This window comes from Condylura cristata, unplaced genomic scaffold (genome assembly GCF_000260355.1).
Source record: "Condylura cristata isolate star-nosed mole 26May11 unplaced genomic scaffold, ConCri1.0 scaffold00006, whole genome shotgun sequence".
NCBI classification, from domain to species: domain Eukaryota; kingdom Metazoa; phylum Chordata; class Mammalia; order Eulipotyphla; family Talpidae; genus Condylura; species Condylura cristata.
The window spans coordinates 6,339,499-6,358,901 of NW_004567107.1; the positions used below are offsets into that span (position 1 = coordinate 6,339,499).

The 19,403-nt window shown below is 48.9% G+C and overlaps 1 protein-coding gene across 3 annotated transcripts in view; it reads left to right on the plus strand.

The window, feature by feature from the left end:
* The window catches only part of MAPKAP1 (mitogen-activated protein kinase associated protein 1), a 194,792-nt gene that overhangs the window by 155,605 nt on the left and 19,784 nt on the right, over window positions 1-19,403 (plus strand). For all 3 annotated transcript variants that reach the window (XM_012721377.1, XM_004677328.2, XM_004677329.2), the window contains 2 exons: window positions 1,858-1,998; window positions 16,791-16,928. In XM_012721377.1, coding sequence (XP_012576831.1) covers window positions 1,858-1,998; window positions 16,791-16,928 — 279 coding nt within the window. The remainder of the gene's footprint in view (window positions 1-1,857; window positions 1,999-16,790; window positions 16,929-19,403) is intronic.

Here is a 19,403-nt window from a genome sequence, read left to right on the forward strand (position 1 = left end):
TGACGGGAGGGGCAGGGAGGAAGTGCAGTGAGGACAAGGGTGACGTGGGCAGCGACAGTGAAGTGCATCTGAGCTCAGCTGGGGCTGGGTCACAGGTGCTCAGTGAGGGGCCCACTGAGGCAAGGCTGCGTCAGCACTGGGACAAAGGCAGCATTGTGGCTGCTGCCACCAGCGTGTGTGGAGTTGAATGCAGAGGTCCTAGTAAGGGAGTTCAGGAACCTACGTTGACTTAAAAGCCTGCTGTGGAAAGCAAGGCTAGGGTAGGAAAAGGGGATAAGTGACGGGCTACCTGTTCTGTAACAGAGTTTTCCAGTTTGGTACCTAAATCGAAAGTTTTCCACTCCTCCACTCCTTGAGTTTTACTTGTCACTTCTCACACATACCTTCTCAGGGATTCTCTCGGGGTTCCCTGTATTCATTTCCAGGCATTCCACACAGTCCCCTGCCTAGGTGGCCTGTGCCACTTGGGTCCTCCCCACTGGTGAGTGTCCCCGGCAGCTACCCTGTCAGAAGACTGCATTTCAAACCCTGGGAGGTGGGAGGGGATAATTTAGCTTGCTTAGTGTGACCTTGGGCATGTGACTTGGTCTTCCAAAGCCTCAGAGCCCCCAGGTATGTAATGGAAACTTTAAAGGCCTGCTGGTTGTCATAGCCTTAAATGCAGGCGTAAAGGACTTGGCATCAGGCCTGAGATGTAGTAGCACATGTATAGAGTAGCTGCTGTTAACGCATTTAGAGCAAGCCAGTGTGCTGCGCTGTCTGCAGAAGAAGAGAGAAAGAGATAAGTAAGAAACTTCCCTGAGCCTCCCAAAGCTTCCAGAGGAGGCCAGAGCAAGCACTGGGTTCTAGCACAGGGCTGGCTGGTGCTCTGGGACAGGATGAAAGCGGCCATGTTGCTCTTCACTAAGCGTGTTGTGTCAGAGTCTTTCACTACCTTTTACCATCCTGTAGATGACGAAAACTCGGGTTCAGAGAGACAGTCACTCACCAAGATCACACAGTAAACTAGAGGCAGAGCCCAGGGCAGCTAGCTCCAGGGTCTGCCTTGGCATTCGCTGGGTTGGGGGTTAACAGGTCAGCGTATGGGAAAAGGGATTACCCCCAGCCTTGTTCTGAGTAAGTCCCGAAAGTAGAAAATCCACAAGTGACTGCAGTCTGAGGACTTGGGGAGCAGCTGAGAAGAAGGTGTGTGTGAGAAGTGCCAAGTAAAATAGAGAAATTCTATTTCAGCCACATTAAGAAAGATGAAAAAGTGTGCCTCACTCAGGAGGTCCGGGGAAGCCAGGGAGCGTCTGAGCATGAGTGCTTTCTGTCCAGTCTAGCATTTCAGAGTCCTCGGCTTGCACAGAGCTCCCACTCAGCATTTGGGTGAGTGGCCAAAGCTTTCGAAGGGTGGACAGAGTCCTGGTTGACTATAGCCTGGTGACAGGGGGACACCAGCGTGAGCCAGTGGAATCTTGAGGACAGAGATTCTTCAAGAATATGGCTTCATTTTATGGTCAGGAAAGTCACTACTGGAAATAGAAACCAGGTAAGTGACCACCCACACTTCTGTGAGCCTGACTTGCTCCCATAGAGCCTGAGCTGCTGGCAGGCATTGTTCTTCTGTCCTTCTGTACCCACGATGTCCAGCCAAAGGCCTGCCATAGGATAAGCGGTATTTGTGGGATTAATTGTTGAATGATTAATATGTTACCACGCTGTTTACTGGAATGGCATTATTAAGTCATCACTCAGCCTTTTCTTCTCCAAATTAAACAGCCCATATTATTTTAATTTATCCCAAAGCATTTTAAGCAGACACCATTTGCCAAGCCTCATGTATCTTTATGTGCTAAGCTGCGTTTTCCTCCCCAGGTTCAAGGGCAGACGGGGTTTTTGAGGAGGACTCACAGATCGACATAGCTACAGTCCAAGATATGCTCAGCAGCCACCACTACAAGTCATTCAAAGTCAGCATGATCCACAGACTGCGCTTCACAACCGACGTGCAGTTAGGTAAGTGCATGAGTGGGCAACGACCTGAACCGTTTGTGGCCGCAGTCGGCAGGGAACTGGGGAGGAAACAACACACGACTTCCGGGTGAGCCGAACGACTCACGGTGATTTGTTTTCAGAGAAAAGGTTTAAACGATGAAATGTAGAGTACCTCCTTTTCCCCACCTGAGTGCTCTGTCTTGTCTTCTTTTTTATGAAGCAGAAGATTGGAAATAGACCGAACGTGAGACTGTTTTCAAACTGATTGACTTCTGTGAAGTTCCATAATTCTTTTTGTCTGTAATTCCCTCATGCTCTCCTTAGAATTGCTCTGTAATACTGCCGCTTACTTTTTCCTAATCAGTGAATTCGTTGCCTATTCACTCATGCCTTTCTTCAGGAAGCTTTTTAATGACTCATAAGTTATATTTGGATCCTCACCAGGTAATCTGGAACTTTCTACTAATGGTTGGGGTTCATTCGTTCCAATTAAGTGCTCGATATCTGTTTTTACTTAATCCTATCAGGAGTAGAAAAAGTGTCATAGTGGCCAACATGATAGAAATACTTCCTCCTTTCGTAATGGCTGTCATTTCTTGGTGTGTGCTGTGTATTAGGCCCTGAGTGAGTGTTTATTTATAAAGATGTATTTATTTATGCATATAGAACTGGGGTACAGGCCTGAGGTGTGGGGCAGTGAGAGGATTCACCAGAGATAGAGTAGGGAATAGAACAGGCAGACTGATGAAGTATACTGCTGAGGGGAGCAGCAGGTTGGTCAGGAGAGGTCTGCTGTGCCATGTAGGTCAGCTCCCTGGCTGGGGATTGAACTCATGCTGAAATAGCTTCAGCCAGCTTCCTAGTGCTGCTTTTTAACCCATTGCACCACTGGGGGGGGCCCTTTACTGTCCCCATCTTACAGACAGGTAATTGAGGTGCAGAGAGGTGAAGTCTCACATCCAAGCTCACACCGCAGGGGGATGCTGGTATCAGGAGCAGAACCCTGGTCTGGCCAACTCCAGTGAGAGAGAGTCGAGGGGAGAAGGAGGAGCAGCTCGGAGCCAGGCTAACTCAGTCAAGGCAACAGTAGACACCCTGATTCTGCCTTTGACTTCTGCCAGGGGTCTCTGATGCTGCCCCTTGCCTGCCCTCGTTTGTTTCACACGTATATAGAGGAGACAGTTTCAATTCTAATTCTTAAGCTCCACGAATGCCTTGTCTTTGACTCAGTTTTCCAAAGTTAGCATTAGCCTGGCTAATTTGTAATAAGCCTCAAAAATCTCTTCAGATATCACTGGGAGCTTGAAATATGCTGATAGAGCAGAAAGTAAGAGTTAGGTGTGGCACTCACAGGGATTTAAATCATGGCTCCACAAGTCAGCACGAGACCATGTTCTGGCTTAATGGAAATAGCCCCTTGTGGTTGCCGTGGGGAGCACGTAGCCCAGGGCCTGGTGGCCCTGAAACTGGAAACTGTTAAGGAAGCCTGAGATACAGACTCAGGACTAGTGGCCTGGACTCAGTCACGCATTTGTCAGATGCAGCACCATGGACAGAGCCTACTTTTTTTGTATTGTATAGTGAGATAATAGCTCCTGTTCCATGGGTGAAGCATCGCAGCACACGCGAAATACTTAGGAAGGCATCTGGCACATGGCAAGGGGTCACTGAGCGCCAGCTGCTGGTGTGCTGGTGACTCTAACACACTAAGTAGGTCACCTATTTAATGTTGAGCCTTAAAGTTCTTCAGTGTTCTCCCTGGGGATGCTTTCCATGGTATCTCTCAAAGAAATGAAAGTAATCAGGCTGCTCATAAAGAAGTCAGTCACAAAAAGAAGGGGGTTATATTTACCCAGTCATTACAAAACGACTACACTTATAAGATATTCAGAAACACAGGAAAGTAGTGACCATGTAAGGAGGCGTGGTGGTGGTGATCCCGGGGTCGGGGGTGGTGGGGGGTGCTGCTTACTGACTGGTGGGTAGTCTGGGATCCTGGTCAGGTTCTGTTTCTTGACCTGGCTGCAGATTACATGGACTATTTACACTTTGTTTAAAAGTCAAGTTACAGATCCTCGTAGTCGTGTGCACTCTCTATATTTTTAGTGAACAGTTGCTAAAATAAGAGTGTTGCTTGGACATCCGGTTTGTCGGCCTGCAGCACTTCCGGTAACCGATGGTCTGCCCTATCAGAGTCTAGTTTTAAGAAGCCCAATTCAGTAGCCCAATGTCATTAAACCAGAGGGCCCAGGGCAGGAGGTAGGGATTTCCCCAGGTGAGCACCATCAGAAAATCCTCAAGAGGAAAAGCAACGCCTCAGAAAGAGACCACGAGGGATCGCCAGACTCTGACCTGCATATTCCTTCAGGAGAAGAAGCTCCCAAAGGAGTCTGTGGACAGAGGCTGTGCGGGCAGGACTGGGTTCAAGTCCCACCCTTGGCACTTACCTGCCTGCAGTGTCACCTGGGACAAGTCCCTTCCCTCTCACCTGTTTGTTGTTTTTTTTTTTTTTTTTTCATGTATACATGGGAATTATAAAGTTTACCTTTCACAGTTGTCTCTGTGTCTGGCCCATAGGAGCGGCACCCTCAGTGGTAACTTACGTCATCTTGGTCATTTATTTTGCCTGTTTTCCCTCTAGTCTACCATCTTGAGAGTAACCAGATCACTCAGATGAGATACTGGCTCTATTGACAAAGTTTCACTTGTCTCCACAGTGGAGATTTGTCAGATAGAAATGTATGGTGACAGTGATGAAGGTGTCTCTCCCCAGAGCAGTGTTCCTCAGAAGGGAGGTATCTGGAGGGTCCCAGTTACCTCTGGATGCTGCCAGTGGCAGACGTGATGCCCTCTGGTGGAGAGCCCCAGCTCTGAGGCACTTCTCAAACAGTTGGATGTTGTGAGAACATTCATTCCTGTTATGAATCTAAGTCGGTCTTTAGCATTATAAGCAGAAACCTTATTAACTAGTTGTGCAGAATTGTGTGACGTCGGATAAGCTGCACCCAGGGGTGCCAAGTCACGCAGTGAGTACGTAGCTCCCTTCCTGGTCCATGTAGAGGAGTTCACGTTGTCACTTAACACCCTCTACCCCTCCTTGCAAAGCAGCCACACCCTTTCGCAAACACTAACAAAAACTGCACAGAGCCATCCAGAAACTCTGAAACAGTTGCCCACAGTGGGTAGGGCAGTGAGCACACCCTTTATGGCATTCGCGGAGCAGCTGGATTCCGAGATCAGTAAATAATTTATTTTAGTTCAGCTGACTAGCCAGGTGCTTGAGATCTTTCCTGACACTGATGGATGATCTCCTCCGCACGTCCATCCTATGTCAGTCAGGGCCGAGATTTCACTCACCCCCTGTGGCAAGTTCTCCTAAGCGGGAAGTGTCTGTGGGTGGCATTTACCCAGAGCCCTGCTGATTCCACAAATCCTCCCGCCCACTCAGACAGTGGTAGTCAGGCGCGCCCAGAGGCGCCTCCCCCAGCGCGGCTCTCGCCAGCGGAAGGCGTCACGGCGGCCAGTGCTCGGTTCTGCCATCTGCCGTTGTCTCTGAGACAGTCAGGGGCTGGAGAGCCGAACTCTGATAGGTGGCCCAAACTGAAACCCATCTTCCACAGACTGCTGTGATCAAGACGCTTTTTTAGACTCCATCGATGAAACCACGGGCCTGGTTTCAGACCTGTCCTTTTGAAGTGACATTAACAAGAGCAGTGATGTTTTCGCGGCAGCCAGTGCTCAAGCTCTGACCACACGCTACCACTCCGCGGCATACTCTCTTGCTTGCGTCATCACAGCCCTGTTAGTAGCTAGCCCTGATAGTAGCTCCAGTTTCATGTGGGGACCCTGGGGTAGAGGGAAAAGTCTAGTGTGTGATGAAGTTGGGCTCTAACGCTGTCTCAGGGTGAGTTCTGTGGCACATTCCTAACTCACGCCTTGCATGCAGATCATCACTGCTCCAGTACTTTGTCACTCTGTGATAATGAAAGGCGAACGGTGAACTTTCACCCCTGTTAAAAAACTTATTGAATCCACCTACTACATTGATGTTGTTAGTCCCATTTCATGACTGAGAAAACTGAGGCTTGGAGGAGTTAATGAAATCATAAGATGTATGTAAAGCACTCAGTGCTTATTGGCACAGAGCTATTATTTAGGAAGAGATAACTCTCGGCCCCCCACCCCAGCCATCAGGATATACAGTCGAATAGCCAGTCCCCATAGCAGAACTGGACCGAAACCTGATCTCACATGCCAAACCCAATCCATCATGCCACAGGTGCCTCAGTCCTTAATAATTTGCCTTCACAAGGAACTGATTATTTCTGGTTGGCCTTCTCCACAAATCCTGCACCTCTTCACTTTGCTCCCTACCCCAGAATCTGGAGACCAGTGTCTGTGGTGTATGTGCTGCCGTTTCATCCTCCATTCGTGGGGTTCGTCAGCCTGTATGCCCAGACTTGACCACAGAATCCTTTCCAGCGCAGCCCGATAAGTAACCCCAGAAGCGACGTTGAATCTTAAGTTGAAATCCATCTGCCATCCCTGCTCTGCCAGCTTGGAAAGCTTCCCACACAAAGCGGTGGTACCTAGCCATTCTTGTGCTTCTCAGACATGTTTGGTCTACTCCCTTTGTCTCTGTAGACCATAAAGTACGGCTGCTGGTAAGTACAGGCCTTGCTTGAGCTCAGGTCACCCACACTGAGCCTTATTTTCCGTCACCTGATCTCCCGATGCCTGGCCCTGTGCGTGTGAGCCTAGATCAGGCAGTCACACCCAGAGCTACCCAAGTATGCCAGGGCTGGCGGGGTGAAGTAGGCTTGAGAAAAATCAAAGCTAAAAGGGTCCCTGAGATAGTGGGTGCCAGCCCTCACCTAGGAATCCCAGGGTACTGTCCATGTTTATTTTACCGACTAGCAAAAGCTGAATTATGATTCACCAGCCATGAGGCGACCTCCTGGCACAGCCTATGGAAAAAGCAAGGCAGAGAGGGCTGAGGCATCATTAGAGTGTCTGTCACTTTCACAGTACCTTAAAGCAGTGGTTCTGACCCTGACGGTGCATCAGAGTTGCTGCCCAGACCCGCTGGCTCAGAATCTCCCCTGAATTGCAGGGTTTAGGGAATACGCCCTCCACCTCCACCCCCAACACACACCGTATTCAAAGGACTTTCCTGGCGCTCATCTGACACAGGGTCTCAAACTGAGAACGCTTTGGCAGGTGTGCCACTGGTGCTAACTTGATCCCTCCACCTTGTAATTTGTCGAGATAGACTGTCCCATGTCACTGAAGAAGTAAGTCACTTCATACATAATATGCATGCATTCCATCTGTGTCGTTCACTGCAAATATAACCTAACATAATTCCGTAGAAGAGATGCAGATTCTGTAGAGGATTTACAGATAAAGACTATATTATAAAATAACCTCTACTGAAAGGCTTCATCGTTGCTTCCATTATCTCTTCATAAAACAATCCATATGGATAATCATAACACTTGTGATCGTAACAGTCATCTATCAAAACGATCAAGTAGAATACCACGTATGTTAGAGAAGGCAAAGAGGTTTCATCTCATAAAACGACTCCAATCAGGTTTGTAATGGCCACCCAGAGCTTTATGCTGAGGCAGCATGTCGAGCTGCATCCGAGGGCAACATAAAGAAACTCTGTGATTGATTAAAAATGTCTGCCCTGAGCCCGAGCCTGATGAGAGGCAGCAATTTTGCCATCCGTTGTCTTTCCTGGTTCACCTGTCCTGGTGTGGTTATTCTTTAACCTCCTGGTCGATACCTACAAGCCAGCACTCAAGGAAGATTGTACTACTGCGTTATTTCTTAATACACAATGTGCATTCTTAAGAAGCACATTAAAATACGAGACTGAGAGGCCCTCCCTGGTGGCGCAGAGGGTTAAAGCACAGCACTGAGAAGCTAAAGCCACTTGAGCATGAGTTCGATCCCCGCCTGCCCCGGAGGTGACCCACATGGTTGGGCAGACCACTCCCCACCCGCCCGCTGCTCCCCTCAGCTGTATACTTTGTCCATCTGCCTGTTCTGCTCCCCACTCTGTCTCTGGTGAAGCCTCTTGCTGCCCCTGAGCCTCTGGCCTGTACCCCAGTTCTGTGTGCATAAACAAATAAATCTTAAGAAAACACACACACACACACACAAGACTGAGGCAGCAAACAGCTGTAGCCTGGACTTGCTTACTCCTGGGGCTCCCTAAAAGTAGTTCTCTGTGGCTGTCTGACTGAAGTGTTTGCCCCTCTTGTTTTCTAAAAGGCATCTGCAGAATATAGTTCTAGGAAGTGCATTGTCTGGAACTGCGTGTTCTTGGGAAGTAGACTGTCTCACAGATTTCTGTTCCATGTTCTTACTGAGTGCTAAGGTATTGCGAGAAACTAAGGTGAGCGTGAGGGGACGCTACAGTCCCTGGGTGATTTGAGGAACGCAAGTCTAGTATTAAATGATTGTTCTGTCTCATTTGTAACCACATTTCTGGACCAAAACTTAAAGTTTAATGAATACTAACAAGCGTGTGCTAAGCCAGGACAAATATTACCAAAACTGCCTCCACGAGATTCCTTTACCACCACAGTGCTTCATGCAGTGATGGGGTTGAGGGAAAATCCCCTGACAGGGAGTATCAATGATCTTGGGGACTTTTTTTTTTTAACTATGATTTTCTGCTCTTGAATCCACCCCTTTTGAAAATTCCTGTTGAGTAATCCCGGGGCTGTTGATGACAGTTGTCAGGTTCCTCAGATGCCCAAAGAAGAATTGTAATTGGGAAAAGCTGAGCACCACCAACCTAATGGAACTGGAATGTGGTGTATGGGTTCATCAGATTCTGCTTCCTTTTCATCACGTCCTCGTCCTTTGCGCATACGCCGGCAATGGACGGGGTCTGAGCGCAGGGGAAATCCAACGCTTCCCCCACTCTGCAGCTGACACCAGGAAATCTTTCAGGAAATGGCAGTCCTGCTTCCCAGCTGACTTGGTGAGCTCATCTGAGGTGTCTCTTTACCTGGTGAATATTTGCTTTGGGGACCTACGTGCCCCAGTACCGAATCTTTGCAACTGTCCTCTCTGTGGAGGGCACCTCGCCAGCATCAAGGATGGCTGTGACAGGTGTGGCCCAGATCTCTTTCATTCAGCCTTGTGCTGAGCACACGTGGGGCCTCATCCACGTGTAGGCCACGCCTTAGTGTATACCCCAACGTTAGTGGTCTAGCTGGGCACACCCTCTTTGCCACTGAGTCCCTAACAGACCACACATGGGGACTGGCAGCCTTTAGCTGAGGTGCCCTGGTGTTAACCCCTCGAACGGAGCCAGTGATTCTGGGCCCCTGCCCCATGTGACCCCACGGAAGTAAGGCTCTGGCGTGTCTAGTTTTAGTTGTGATCCACAGTATGAATTTGTCATCTCCTTGGGGGCCCTAACGTATTGTTGGAGGCATGATTTCGGCCGGCGATATAAGCATAATGCATAGCGAGACAAGAGAACTGGCCTGCCGATGCCTTGGGAGTGTGGGAAGCTGAATTATGGTCACAGTCCTGTCATTAGACAAGTCATATCCCTGCCCTGAGCCTCAATTTCTTCATATGGAGAATGAAGCCCCAGACTAGATGATCTCTGAGGTCTCATTAAGCCCAAACTGCCCATGTGTCTGATCCTGTGTGTAAATTCAGACAAGTTTCAAAGGCTTCCCTGACTGCTCTGTGGCTGCTATCGATTGGCCGTGGAGATTCAGCAAAATCCACTCTGGCGAAGAGTTGTTCAGTGGCACTCCCCGGGGGCTTCTGCAGGCTTCGTGGGCTCCAGGTACCTGAAGACAAGAGGATTGTAGAGTCATATAAAAAGCTACTCCCGGATTTAACAACAGTGAAGGTTTTGGTAGTCTTCAATTCCAAGTTGTAGGAAATTGATGAATGAACCACACAGCTCATGATGCCTGAGCAAATAAACAATAACTCAGGAAATACACATAGCAAGGGATGGCAGATGCCCTCATTTTTGCCAGAGTCGTGTTTTAGCCTCCTAGTGGGGCGCCCCCGGGGCGTCTCAGGGGAGGTTGTGCTCCCCATGGAGAGCAGGAAACAGCTGTTGGGTTGAGGACAGCTCCATCGGGTCAGACTTACCTGACCTCGGCCAGCTCTCTGCCCTGACGTGGCCTGCGGGTCAGACTAACCTGACCTCAGCCAGCTCTCTGCCCTGACGTGGCCTGCGGGTCAGACTAACCTGACCTCAGCCAGCTCTCTGCCCTGACGTGGCCTGCGGGTCAGATTTACCTGACCTCAGCCAGCTCTCTGCCCTGATGTGGCCCGCACAAGTGCATCTTTCACTGTTGAGCTTCACCTTTTGTAGTAAGTGCAGTGACAACTCACTGAGCCTCGTGCTGTGCCAGGCACTCCACTAAGTTTTTCGTCTGCTGTTCCAGGCCACCTTCATGACTCCCCAGGAGCTGGCATATCCGTTACCGTGTTACACAACAGAGGAATGGAGTTCAGGCTTTGTGAGGGAGAAGTCCTTTTGCCAAGATAACACTCATGGGAACTTGCCACACATCCGTGTTTCCAAATTGTGACCCAGCAACTTGGGGAGAGGGTGTTCCTTAGCGCGGACATCCCACAACTCCAGCCTTCTTCCTGATGCTGAGTTGAGCTTCCAGGGTGTCAGAAAGAAGTATTCCTGGTGGCACTCGATGATGGGAGACGAGTGTTAGGATACATGGGGGTGAGGACCTTGATCTCCCCAGCTAAAGGGTCATCTGGATTCTGGTGCTGCCAAGACCGGGTGCAGAGAATTCCCCTCACGCTGAGATTAGGTTCAGTGGCCCGCCTCCTTCACAGTCCTCTCCTGGCTCCCCCAGGCCCCCCCAGTCCTCGGCCTCCTCACTGGGTCTGTGTCACACCCCTCACCCAGTGCTGACTGCGGCTGTTACACTCGTGGGCCACTCATTCTGCAGTAAACAATCTTCGGTCACTTTGTCCTCGCATGTCGATGAGGCAGACGCTGCTGTCATCACCCTTTTAGAGCAAGTTGCCCAAAGTCACACAGGAAGTAGGAAAGCTGAGACTTGAACTCATACTCTGACTCTAGAGTCCCTCCCTAACCGCCCTGCTCTGCTGCCTTAAAGTATAAATAAGAAACGGGTGACGGCTGCCCCCTGGTAGGGGTGTGCTACGTATTCAGTAAGCCAGCACAGGGCTGCCCAAGGAGCGGCTCCGCCTGTGCTAACAGAAGATGATATACAGAGCTAATTTCCTTGTATGGAAATCTCCTGGCTTCGTTAAAACAGACAAGGGTCTCTTTGTGATGACGCCAGAGCCTTGGACAAATCCTTTCCCTGGAGAGTGGGCTATACATTAGAGTTGCGTTTTTGTTTATTTCGAGCTGTCTTGTTAAGGAAGGATTTATATGCTGGTGTTGATGTAGGACAGCAATCAGGCAGTGTTTTCTGCCTTTGACAGTCGGTGTGATAGTTTGCTCCCAGTGAAGTTTGACTCACTGTATCTGGAAGCTGTCAGAAGTGGGAGCATGAAAAGGTCATGACGGATGGCTATGGGTAAGTGGGCAGGGGAGGAGAGCTGGGAAAGGAGACAAATGGCCTCCCTTGTTTCTGGGGGAGGGCGCTGACCCTGGCCACTGCGGGCCGGCCCCCATGCTCTCTGCTTCGACAGCTGCCATCGCTGCTAGGGTGGAACCTGCCAGGCACCCCGAGGGGAGACACCAGTGGGTAGGACACAGCTCACCAGGGCTCTTTCAACAGCTCAGCCCCTTGTGTGCTTGAGGACTGCTAGGTAGTAGGCGTGGTCTTCGGCATTCTGTCACTTTCCTGATGACCAATTACAGAATTCGGCATTACCTCCCATTTTAAGAGTTGGAAAGCAAGCTGAATTCTGATGTCAAAAAAAAAAGACAGCTTTTAAAAGTTTGTAATTTTGGTGCAATTTTTACATAGAAAAAATAAAAGGGAAAGATGTCATTCCACTAAATCAGAAGTGACCACAGAATGTCACAGAAATATTTCTCGTGTCCCCAGACTTTCCAAGGCAGACCTTTTCCTACGGACAACTGTTCATGGTTGTGTTGTATTCCACCATGGTTGGATTAAGCACTCCTCTGCTTTTGGCCATTTTCAGTTGAAGAAATGTAAATTTTTTTTTTAAAAGATTTATTTATTTATTCGTACAGAACTGGGGTACAGGCCAGAGATGCGGAGGGCAAGAGGATTCACCAGAGACAGAGTGGGGAGCAGAACAGGCAGATTGACGAAGTACACTGCTGAGGGGAGCAGCGGGCGGGTCAGGAGAGGTCTGCCACGCCATGCGGGTCACCTCCGGGGCAGGCAGGAATCGAACTCATGTGGAAGCGGCTTTAGTTTCTCAGTGCTGGGCTTCAACCCGCTGCGCCACCAGGGAGGGCCGAAGAAATGTAAATTTAACAAAAGCCAGCTTCCTCTGTTTTCTTGGACTTGTGTTTATCATTCGAGTTATTTAAAAATAATGCATAGGTGACAATAGGGTCTGTCTTTCCCTTCAGTGATTCTACACAAACATTTGCATGAAGGAAATAAAAGCCAAGAAGAATATTGATTGGATTTCACGCTCCAGTTTGCTGTGGGTGGACAAAGAAATTTGCATTTATTGGCACATTTGAACACTTACTTGTTCCTTGGTGAAAGTTGGGAGAGGAGACTAACTGGCTGGGTAGTTTGTTGGTCCTGGCATCTTTGGCACAGTTGAATGAGGCCCTGCAGAGCAGAACAAAGAGTCGCCCCTGGAACCAGGGCTGAGGTGAAAATGGCTTTGCGGACTAAAGAGCTCCAGCCTCAGACAGGCCCCCCCCCCCAGGAGAGCAGATTCTAGAACCAGACTTTCTTTCTTCAAATTACAATGTTGCAACTTCTTAACCTGTGATGGGGGACAAGTTTCCTAATTTGTCTGTGGGTTCCTTCCGTCTACAGTGGGGATATACATAGTAACTGGTTGTGGAGGGTTGCAGTGAGACTTGAATCAGTGCTGGGAGAGCTTCTGACTATGCTGGCACACAGCTGGTGCCAGTTATTGTTAGCAGCATTGTTACTGCTGTAGGCCTCTTCACTTGGTGTCTGTAATTAGCAGCATAGTGTAAGACCTAAGGAGAAAGCCGTGGTGGGTGATTGTCGGTGCTGAACTTGCAGAGCAAGAACTGCAGAATGTCCCGGTGTTTCCCCTGGTCTCTTTTGCTGGGTTTTTGGTGTTGAGGAAGAGGACCTTTGGGGAGCCTGTGCACCTCTTCTCTGCGCTCTACCATCCCGGGGTCACAGTGCTGACCTGGCCCCCTGCCCTGTCCACTCACCTTATACCAGAGAAGCAGCCATGCGCCGCTGACTCTCTCACTGAGAGAGGGGCCACCTGCCTGACCTCCCTCGACAAGCTGCTCCCTCTCCGCTTCCCCACGTGGCCCTCATCTGCCTGGTCCTGGTACTTCCCTCTAACATGCTTTGCCGTCTCACACCCTGTCTGTGAGCAGGGCCTCGGTTTACTCTTCTCTGCCCCCAGCCTGGACTGTGGCACCATCTTCTGACCTGGTCTCCCCTCCAGCGCTGCCTCCTCCTTTCAATCTGAGCAAAGACTTTGGACTCCCAAGCGGGGACAGAAGAGATCTCTGCTTGCTTCCAGTCTGGAGTCTATGGACTGTCTCCAGCAGGGGGCCTGGGAGTGCTGGGAAGTGCACTCTGACCCTGGGTGGCACCGGGACCCCTGGGCTGGAAGAGGAGGGCAGTTGCTTGGGCTGCACGAGCTGTAGTGTCCTGTGTGGCTGAGACTCTCACACCTCTCAATCAGGGTGAGATTATTTAATGTACAAAAGAATTTTTCCCATCAGGAAAGATTCCCCTACAGGTTCCCTTAAATAGTGACTCCTCTAGGCAGGCGAGTGTTTTACAGATCATTAACTACCTGACTGAAAGCCTGCAGGGCAGAGAAACTTAAAACTAAAGTGTTAGGACCCCTGCCAATTACAGATCAATTCAAAATGAAGATAAAGTGTCTCTGGAACTAGAAGTCACTGGGAAAATGTGATTTGATTCAGGGGGCAAAAAATCTGATTTACACACAACTTTTTGGAACACGCCAGTTTAGGTGCTGTTCCACCTGCCTGTCTGTCTTGACCCTAACGCATTCATCTCCCACATCATCACCCCGAGGGCCCAGACTCGGGGTTCCCTCTGTGAGCACTGACTGCGCGGTGACCCAGGAAAGGGCGTTATTGGGCAAGTGTTCTCATGGCCTAGCAGAGCTTAGGCAATCGATGCCGAGATACGGCCCATAATGGATGAACTATACAGTAACAATTTGCAGATAAAAATAATAGAAGTTAAAGTGTACTTTACATGATAAAAGAAAGATGAAAGAGGACGAGAGTCTGTTACATCTGAGATGGCTACAAAAGTCCTGCTTTGTGAAGTAGGCTCTGTTGAAAAGATTGATGCAATGGGGAGTGACCTTGGCTTGGAGCAGGAGCTGGTGATGTATGTATGAGCGTCCCTCTGCTAAATGGACCCAGATTTGTAGCACTAATATACATGGGAGCCCAGAACCAAACTCAGAACGGCAATAAATCAACAGCCACTTCGGGTGTCATTTCTGGTTTATATTCCACTATTGTTCTATCACTTTAATTCATGTCACTATCATCTTTTCATCTGGAACAGTTTTATATAATTTTCCAGTGGAGTTACCTGACAAATCCTATCAAATTAACAAGGTACATTAACAGTATTGACTGTCTACGGCTAACAAAATGTTAAAACTGTGCCTTAGCAGAGATGATCTTTCCCCCCTCTCTTTCTGAGAAAGGAATATGGGGCAGGGTTTATTCCACATAAGATATGCACATTTATTTGGCGCTGCTTGTTTTGGCTCTTGTAAATGTCAAAGTAAGAAGCAGAAGTGAGGGAGGGCAGGAAGCACTGGCTTCTATGTCTTCCCTCTCAGGGCACTGTAGAAATGTCCAGGTCTTTAACAATTAATGACCAGATTGGAGGGAAGAGTGTAACTGGGTAGTCGTAATCTATTTGAAGTGAAATGTAATAAAATCGTCTCCTGATACATCCTCACCCTCCTGAAATCATCCAGACCTGAGAGTCCAGAGTCAATTGCACTGACGACATTCTGCCTAATTGAAATACGGTGTCCCTGAAATATGTCTAATGACAAATTCCCGCAGTCGATTAATAAAAAAATACCAATTGTTCGTCTTTTCCAAAGACCACACAGTGCTGACCGGGCCAAGCCACCGCGTGGCCCCCGCTGAAGGCTGCAGACTGGCCTCTGCCCATCTGCTGTGGAGAATCCATCTTCAGAAATAAAGTAGAGATGAACAGTATGTGGCAGGCCAGCCCCTTCCCTGGAATCTGGAATCTTGTTCATGTTTGTATAGGAATTTTAAATGTGCTCTCACACTGTGGTGGTGGTGGTGGTGTGTGTGTGTGTGTGTGTGTGTGTGTGTGTGTATGGATATATATTGGTTTGGATTTTTAACTGAGCATTGATCTACTGAGCTTTCTCATACCTTATATTGAAAATTTGCTGAGAGTGACCCATAGGATGAAATACACTAGTAACTGATTATCTTCTCTGTTGCAGGATGTACATTTGACTGTTTTAGTTTTTTCTTATATCTCTGCTTCATTTTGCCCTTCTTTTCCCCCTTCCACATTGATCTTGACCTTTTAAATGATGGCCTAAAAATTCATTACTTTTAAGATTCCATCTGGGGCCCACTCTGGAAGGTATGTTGAAGGTTTTTGTCTCACTTCATGAACAGATTCTTCAATTTTCAGCAAAAGAAGAAAAAAATGAGGACCTCGCCTAGACGTGTGTGTGTGTGTGTGTGTGTGTGTGTGTGTGTGTGTGTGAGAGAGAGAGAGAGAGAGAGGCTGAGGGGGTAACCAGAGACCGTGCTGGAATGGGCCAGTTACCCCAGCACACTGTCACCCCCCACCCCCACCCCACCCCCATACCTTTGTTCTCCTAACACCTTTGCTGCAGGCGCTGCACTGTGCCTTATGTTTTCACAGCTCTGAAAGAGCACCCTGCTGGGCCAGCATTTACCACTGCAGGTTCCTGTTCTAAAGTCTTTGTTGCATAAAGCACATGCCTGGTGTTCCTCCTCCCTCAGCGGAGAAGCAGTGACCTCCACAGCCTTGAACTTGGAAGGTTTTATGTAAAGGACCCTTTGATCCTCCTGTGACTTTCTTTAAATATAGCTTGGGTAATTATTTAGTGCCAGAAGTGGAAAGAGTTTTTTTTTTTTTCTGGGTGGTTTTGTGTATAAGACTTTTCCAGATCAGAACCTCTTCCTTGGTGACTTTTCGGTATGGGTAATATTACTGGCTTAGCTCACCCACGTTTCTTAAGAAAAAAAAACAAAAACATGATCATTGATGAAAAAAAAATGTAATCAACCTTAATCTTCTAGTTTATTCATTCCATTATAAAGGTAATATGAGGGCAACAATCAGTGAATTCTATATTCCATCTGTGTTGCAACAGAAAAGCATGTTCCTTAGTGTCTTTTTGTGTCATTTTGGCAGGGCCACCCGCACTCACCCTCCCAGGAAAGCAGACTGTGTGATCTCTACATGCCATTTGGGATCTTCTCCTTCTGTCTTAAGAAGCCCCTCGCACCCCCCAAAGCCTTCAGAAAGAGTTTATGTTCCTCCAGTTTAAGTTTACAAAAAAGGTCAAATGATGACACCGATATCACTTCCACCTTCCACTTCTTCCGACTTCATTTTCCTCCTCCTATCGGCTTACAGGTATCTCCGGAGACAAGGTGGAGATAGACCCCGTAACGAATCAGAAAGCCAGCACTAAGTTTTGGATTAAGCAGAAACCCGTCTCCATCGATTCTGACCTGCTCTGTGCCTGTGACCTTGCTGAAGAAAAAAGCCCCAGTGAGTAGTCCCTTTTATTTATGTCTCCTTTCTCTCTTCCCCCCTTCCGTTCTGTGTGCTGGGTGCCAAGAGAATATATTGCCACCATGTCCTTTTTTCCTTGGGTCTGTTTAATTCATTACCAGAAATTTCTTTTAATCGGGAAGGATTGTAATACGGTGCCTAGAGCCTGACATGGGCCCCAATCGCCTTCAACCTTGATGATAGCAGAGAACCCCAGTACAGCTCCTGACCTAGTAGCCCCAAGGGGGGGGGGCCGCAGAATCCTGCTGGGAACTTGCACTCACCAGAGCCCCTTTTCACTGTGTGCTCTCTTCCTCTCCCCGAGTGGGGAACTTGGCCAGTCAGACCCAGAGCTGCCTGCCTCCTTCCTCACCAGATCCAGGGGCGCTGGGGGATTTCCCGTGGCAGCTGAAGGCTAGATTTAGATATCCATCATGCCAGAAGTGTCAACACCCTCCAGATTATTGGCAGCTGCATGACCCACCGGCTCGTAATTAAACTCCTGCCTGGTCCTGCAGAAGAGATCACTGCCAGCTCGGCACGCCTCTGCTAAATGATCAGAGGAGAGGGTCTGGTTGTATACGCTGGCATATTGCATTTTTGCAGTTAATTCATTCAGTATGGCATTTAGAGTAGTCATTTTAGGACTTCAGTCTCATCAAGGGGCAGAAAGGGCACAGATCACACTGAAATTCCTTCCTGGGAGGAACAGTTTAAACTAGGTAAGGGTCGTTAGTTGCCTGGAGAAGGCTCTCAGCGCTTCTCAAAGTCTGGCGCTTGTCTGCATTGCTTGCAAAGCTTATTTAAAATACAGTCACCAGTAGGTTCTGAATTGGTAATTTGGAGAACAATCTAAGCCTCTACATTTGTTATTCTCTTATCCCAGTGTCCACTAAATTGGAGCATGAGTGTTATGAGCAATGACGTTCTCAAAAGGAGCAGTAAGCAATGTAAAGGCCAGCAAGTCTTTATAATATTGCTCACATTTTCAAGACAGTACTCACAGGGACCTAAAGAACCCAGAGTCCCTAAAGGGGCCGGCTCCATTGTCTCCTTTCAACTCCTGAGCTTCCCACTTGGTGAGAAGGGAGAACTTAGTTGCCTGGGAAAAGTTATCAGTGGTTCTCAAAGAGAATGAGGGGTAAAACCAGGCCCAACCCCACCCCGCTGTTTCTGTCACCTCAGTGAGGCCTGGACGCTGCAAGATGGCGGCCAGAGGAGCTGGGGAGAAAACCATCTGCTGTTCTGAGACCCTTGCCCCACGGCTGCCAGACTCCCTCCACCTTTGGATAAACATCTTCCTAATCCCCTACTCTAGCTTGTCACCCAATAAAGATGTCATTGTTCCAGCCTTTTTCTTCCCAAGAACTCAGGATGATGTGAAAAGTAACATTTTGTAATTTCTCCACGTCTGTAAGAAATGAAAGGCAATCACATGTTGCGTAGAGGGACGCTGGTCTGGAAAGGTTAAGCAAAGACCTGAAAACAGGTTTCAGGTTTCCCTGACACTCACACAGCCTAGCTGCGCCCTGAGCCAGGGCTGTGAGCGGCTCTGAAGGGGAAGGACATCACCCAGCAGCCCCTGGGAGCGAGGAGAGGAGCCGTGTGCATGCACCCTCCAGCTGTCTCAGGTCAGTCAGTCAGGAAGTAATGATTGCACCTCTCTGTGAGTGAGGCCAAGCCCAAGCCTTGGGGTGCAGGGCAGACGTAGGCCCCAGGATTTCACGACTGACAGTCCAGCAAGCCGCCTTTTCTTACTGTCAGACCTGCTGTATCATTTTGTGCTCCGTCACTCTGGCTCCAGAAACCTAGAGATTGTGATACTTTCCTGAAAAAGTCGGTGCACTGCCCCAAGAAGCACTTCCTAAGCCTCTGTCCCCTACCACGGTGCTTTTCAAAGGGTGTCCTGTAGAACCGTGTGTTCTCGGGGACCTAGGAGACGTGTGTGTGCACACACACGCGTGTAAGTGATCCTAACCCCCGACCCTAACCAACAGGAAATCTAACTTTGTTCTTTTCTGTTTGGGAATTCTGTATTTAAAAAAATAAATAAACTTAATTAAAAGGATCTTGCTATTATAAAAACAAAGGTGTGAAGGTCACAGGCTCACAGAGCAACAGCATAGCTTTGCAGACATCGACCACTAGCTGACCGCTCCGAACTCACAGCCCTTCGCATCCCGCCCTGAGCTCGGGCTGGCCCGTGTGACCTGCTTGTGCACACGCAGGCCTTCACTCAGCGCTACTCTTGTCTGCTGGCTGACACCTCCACCCGGCCCGCTCTCCGCTTGTGAGCACACACACTTGCCCACACACAGCCCTCTTGTTTTCCAAGATGCAGGTCCTGTGGCAGACTGCCTCGGTAACTTTGCCCCCAGAATGGGCACTGTTTCCCAGGCCCTGCTGCATTGACGTGTTTGAGATCGGCCCCTTTGTCCCACCCCACCCCACATTCAGTTAGACCCAAGGCCT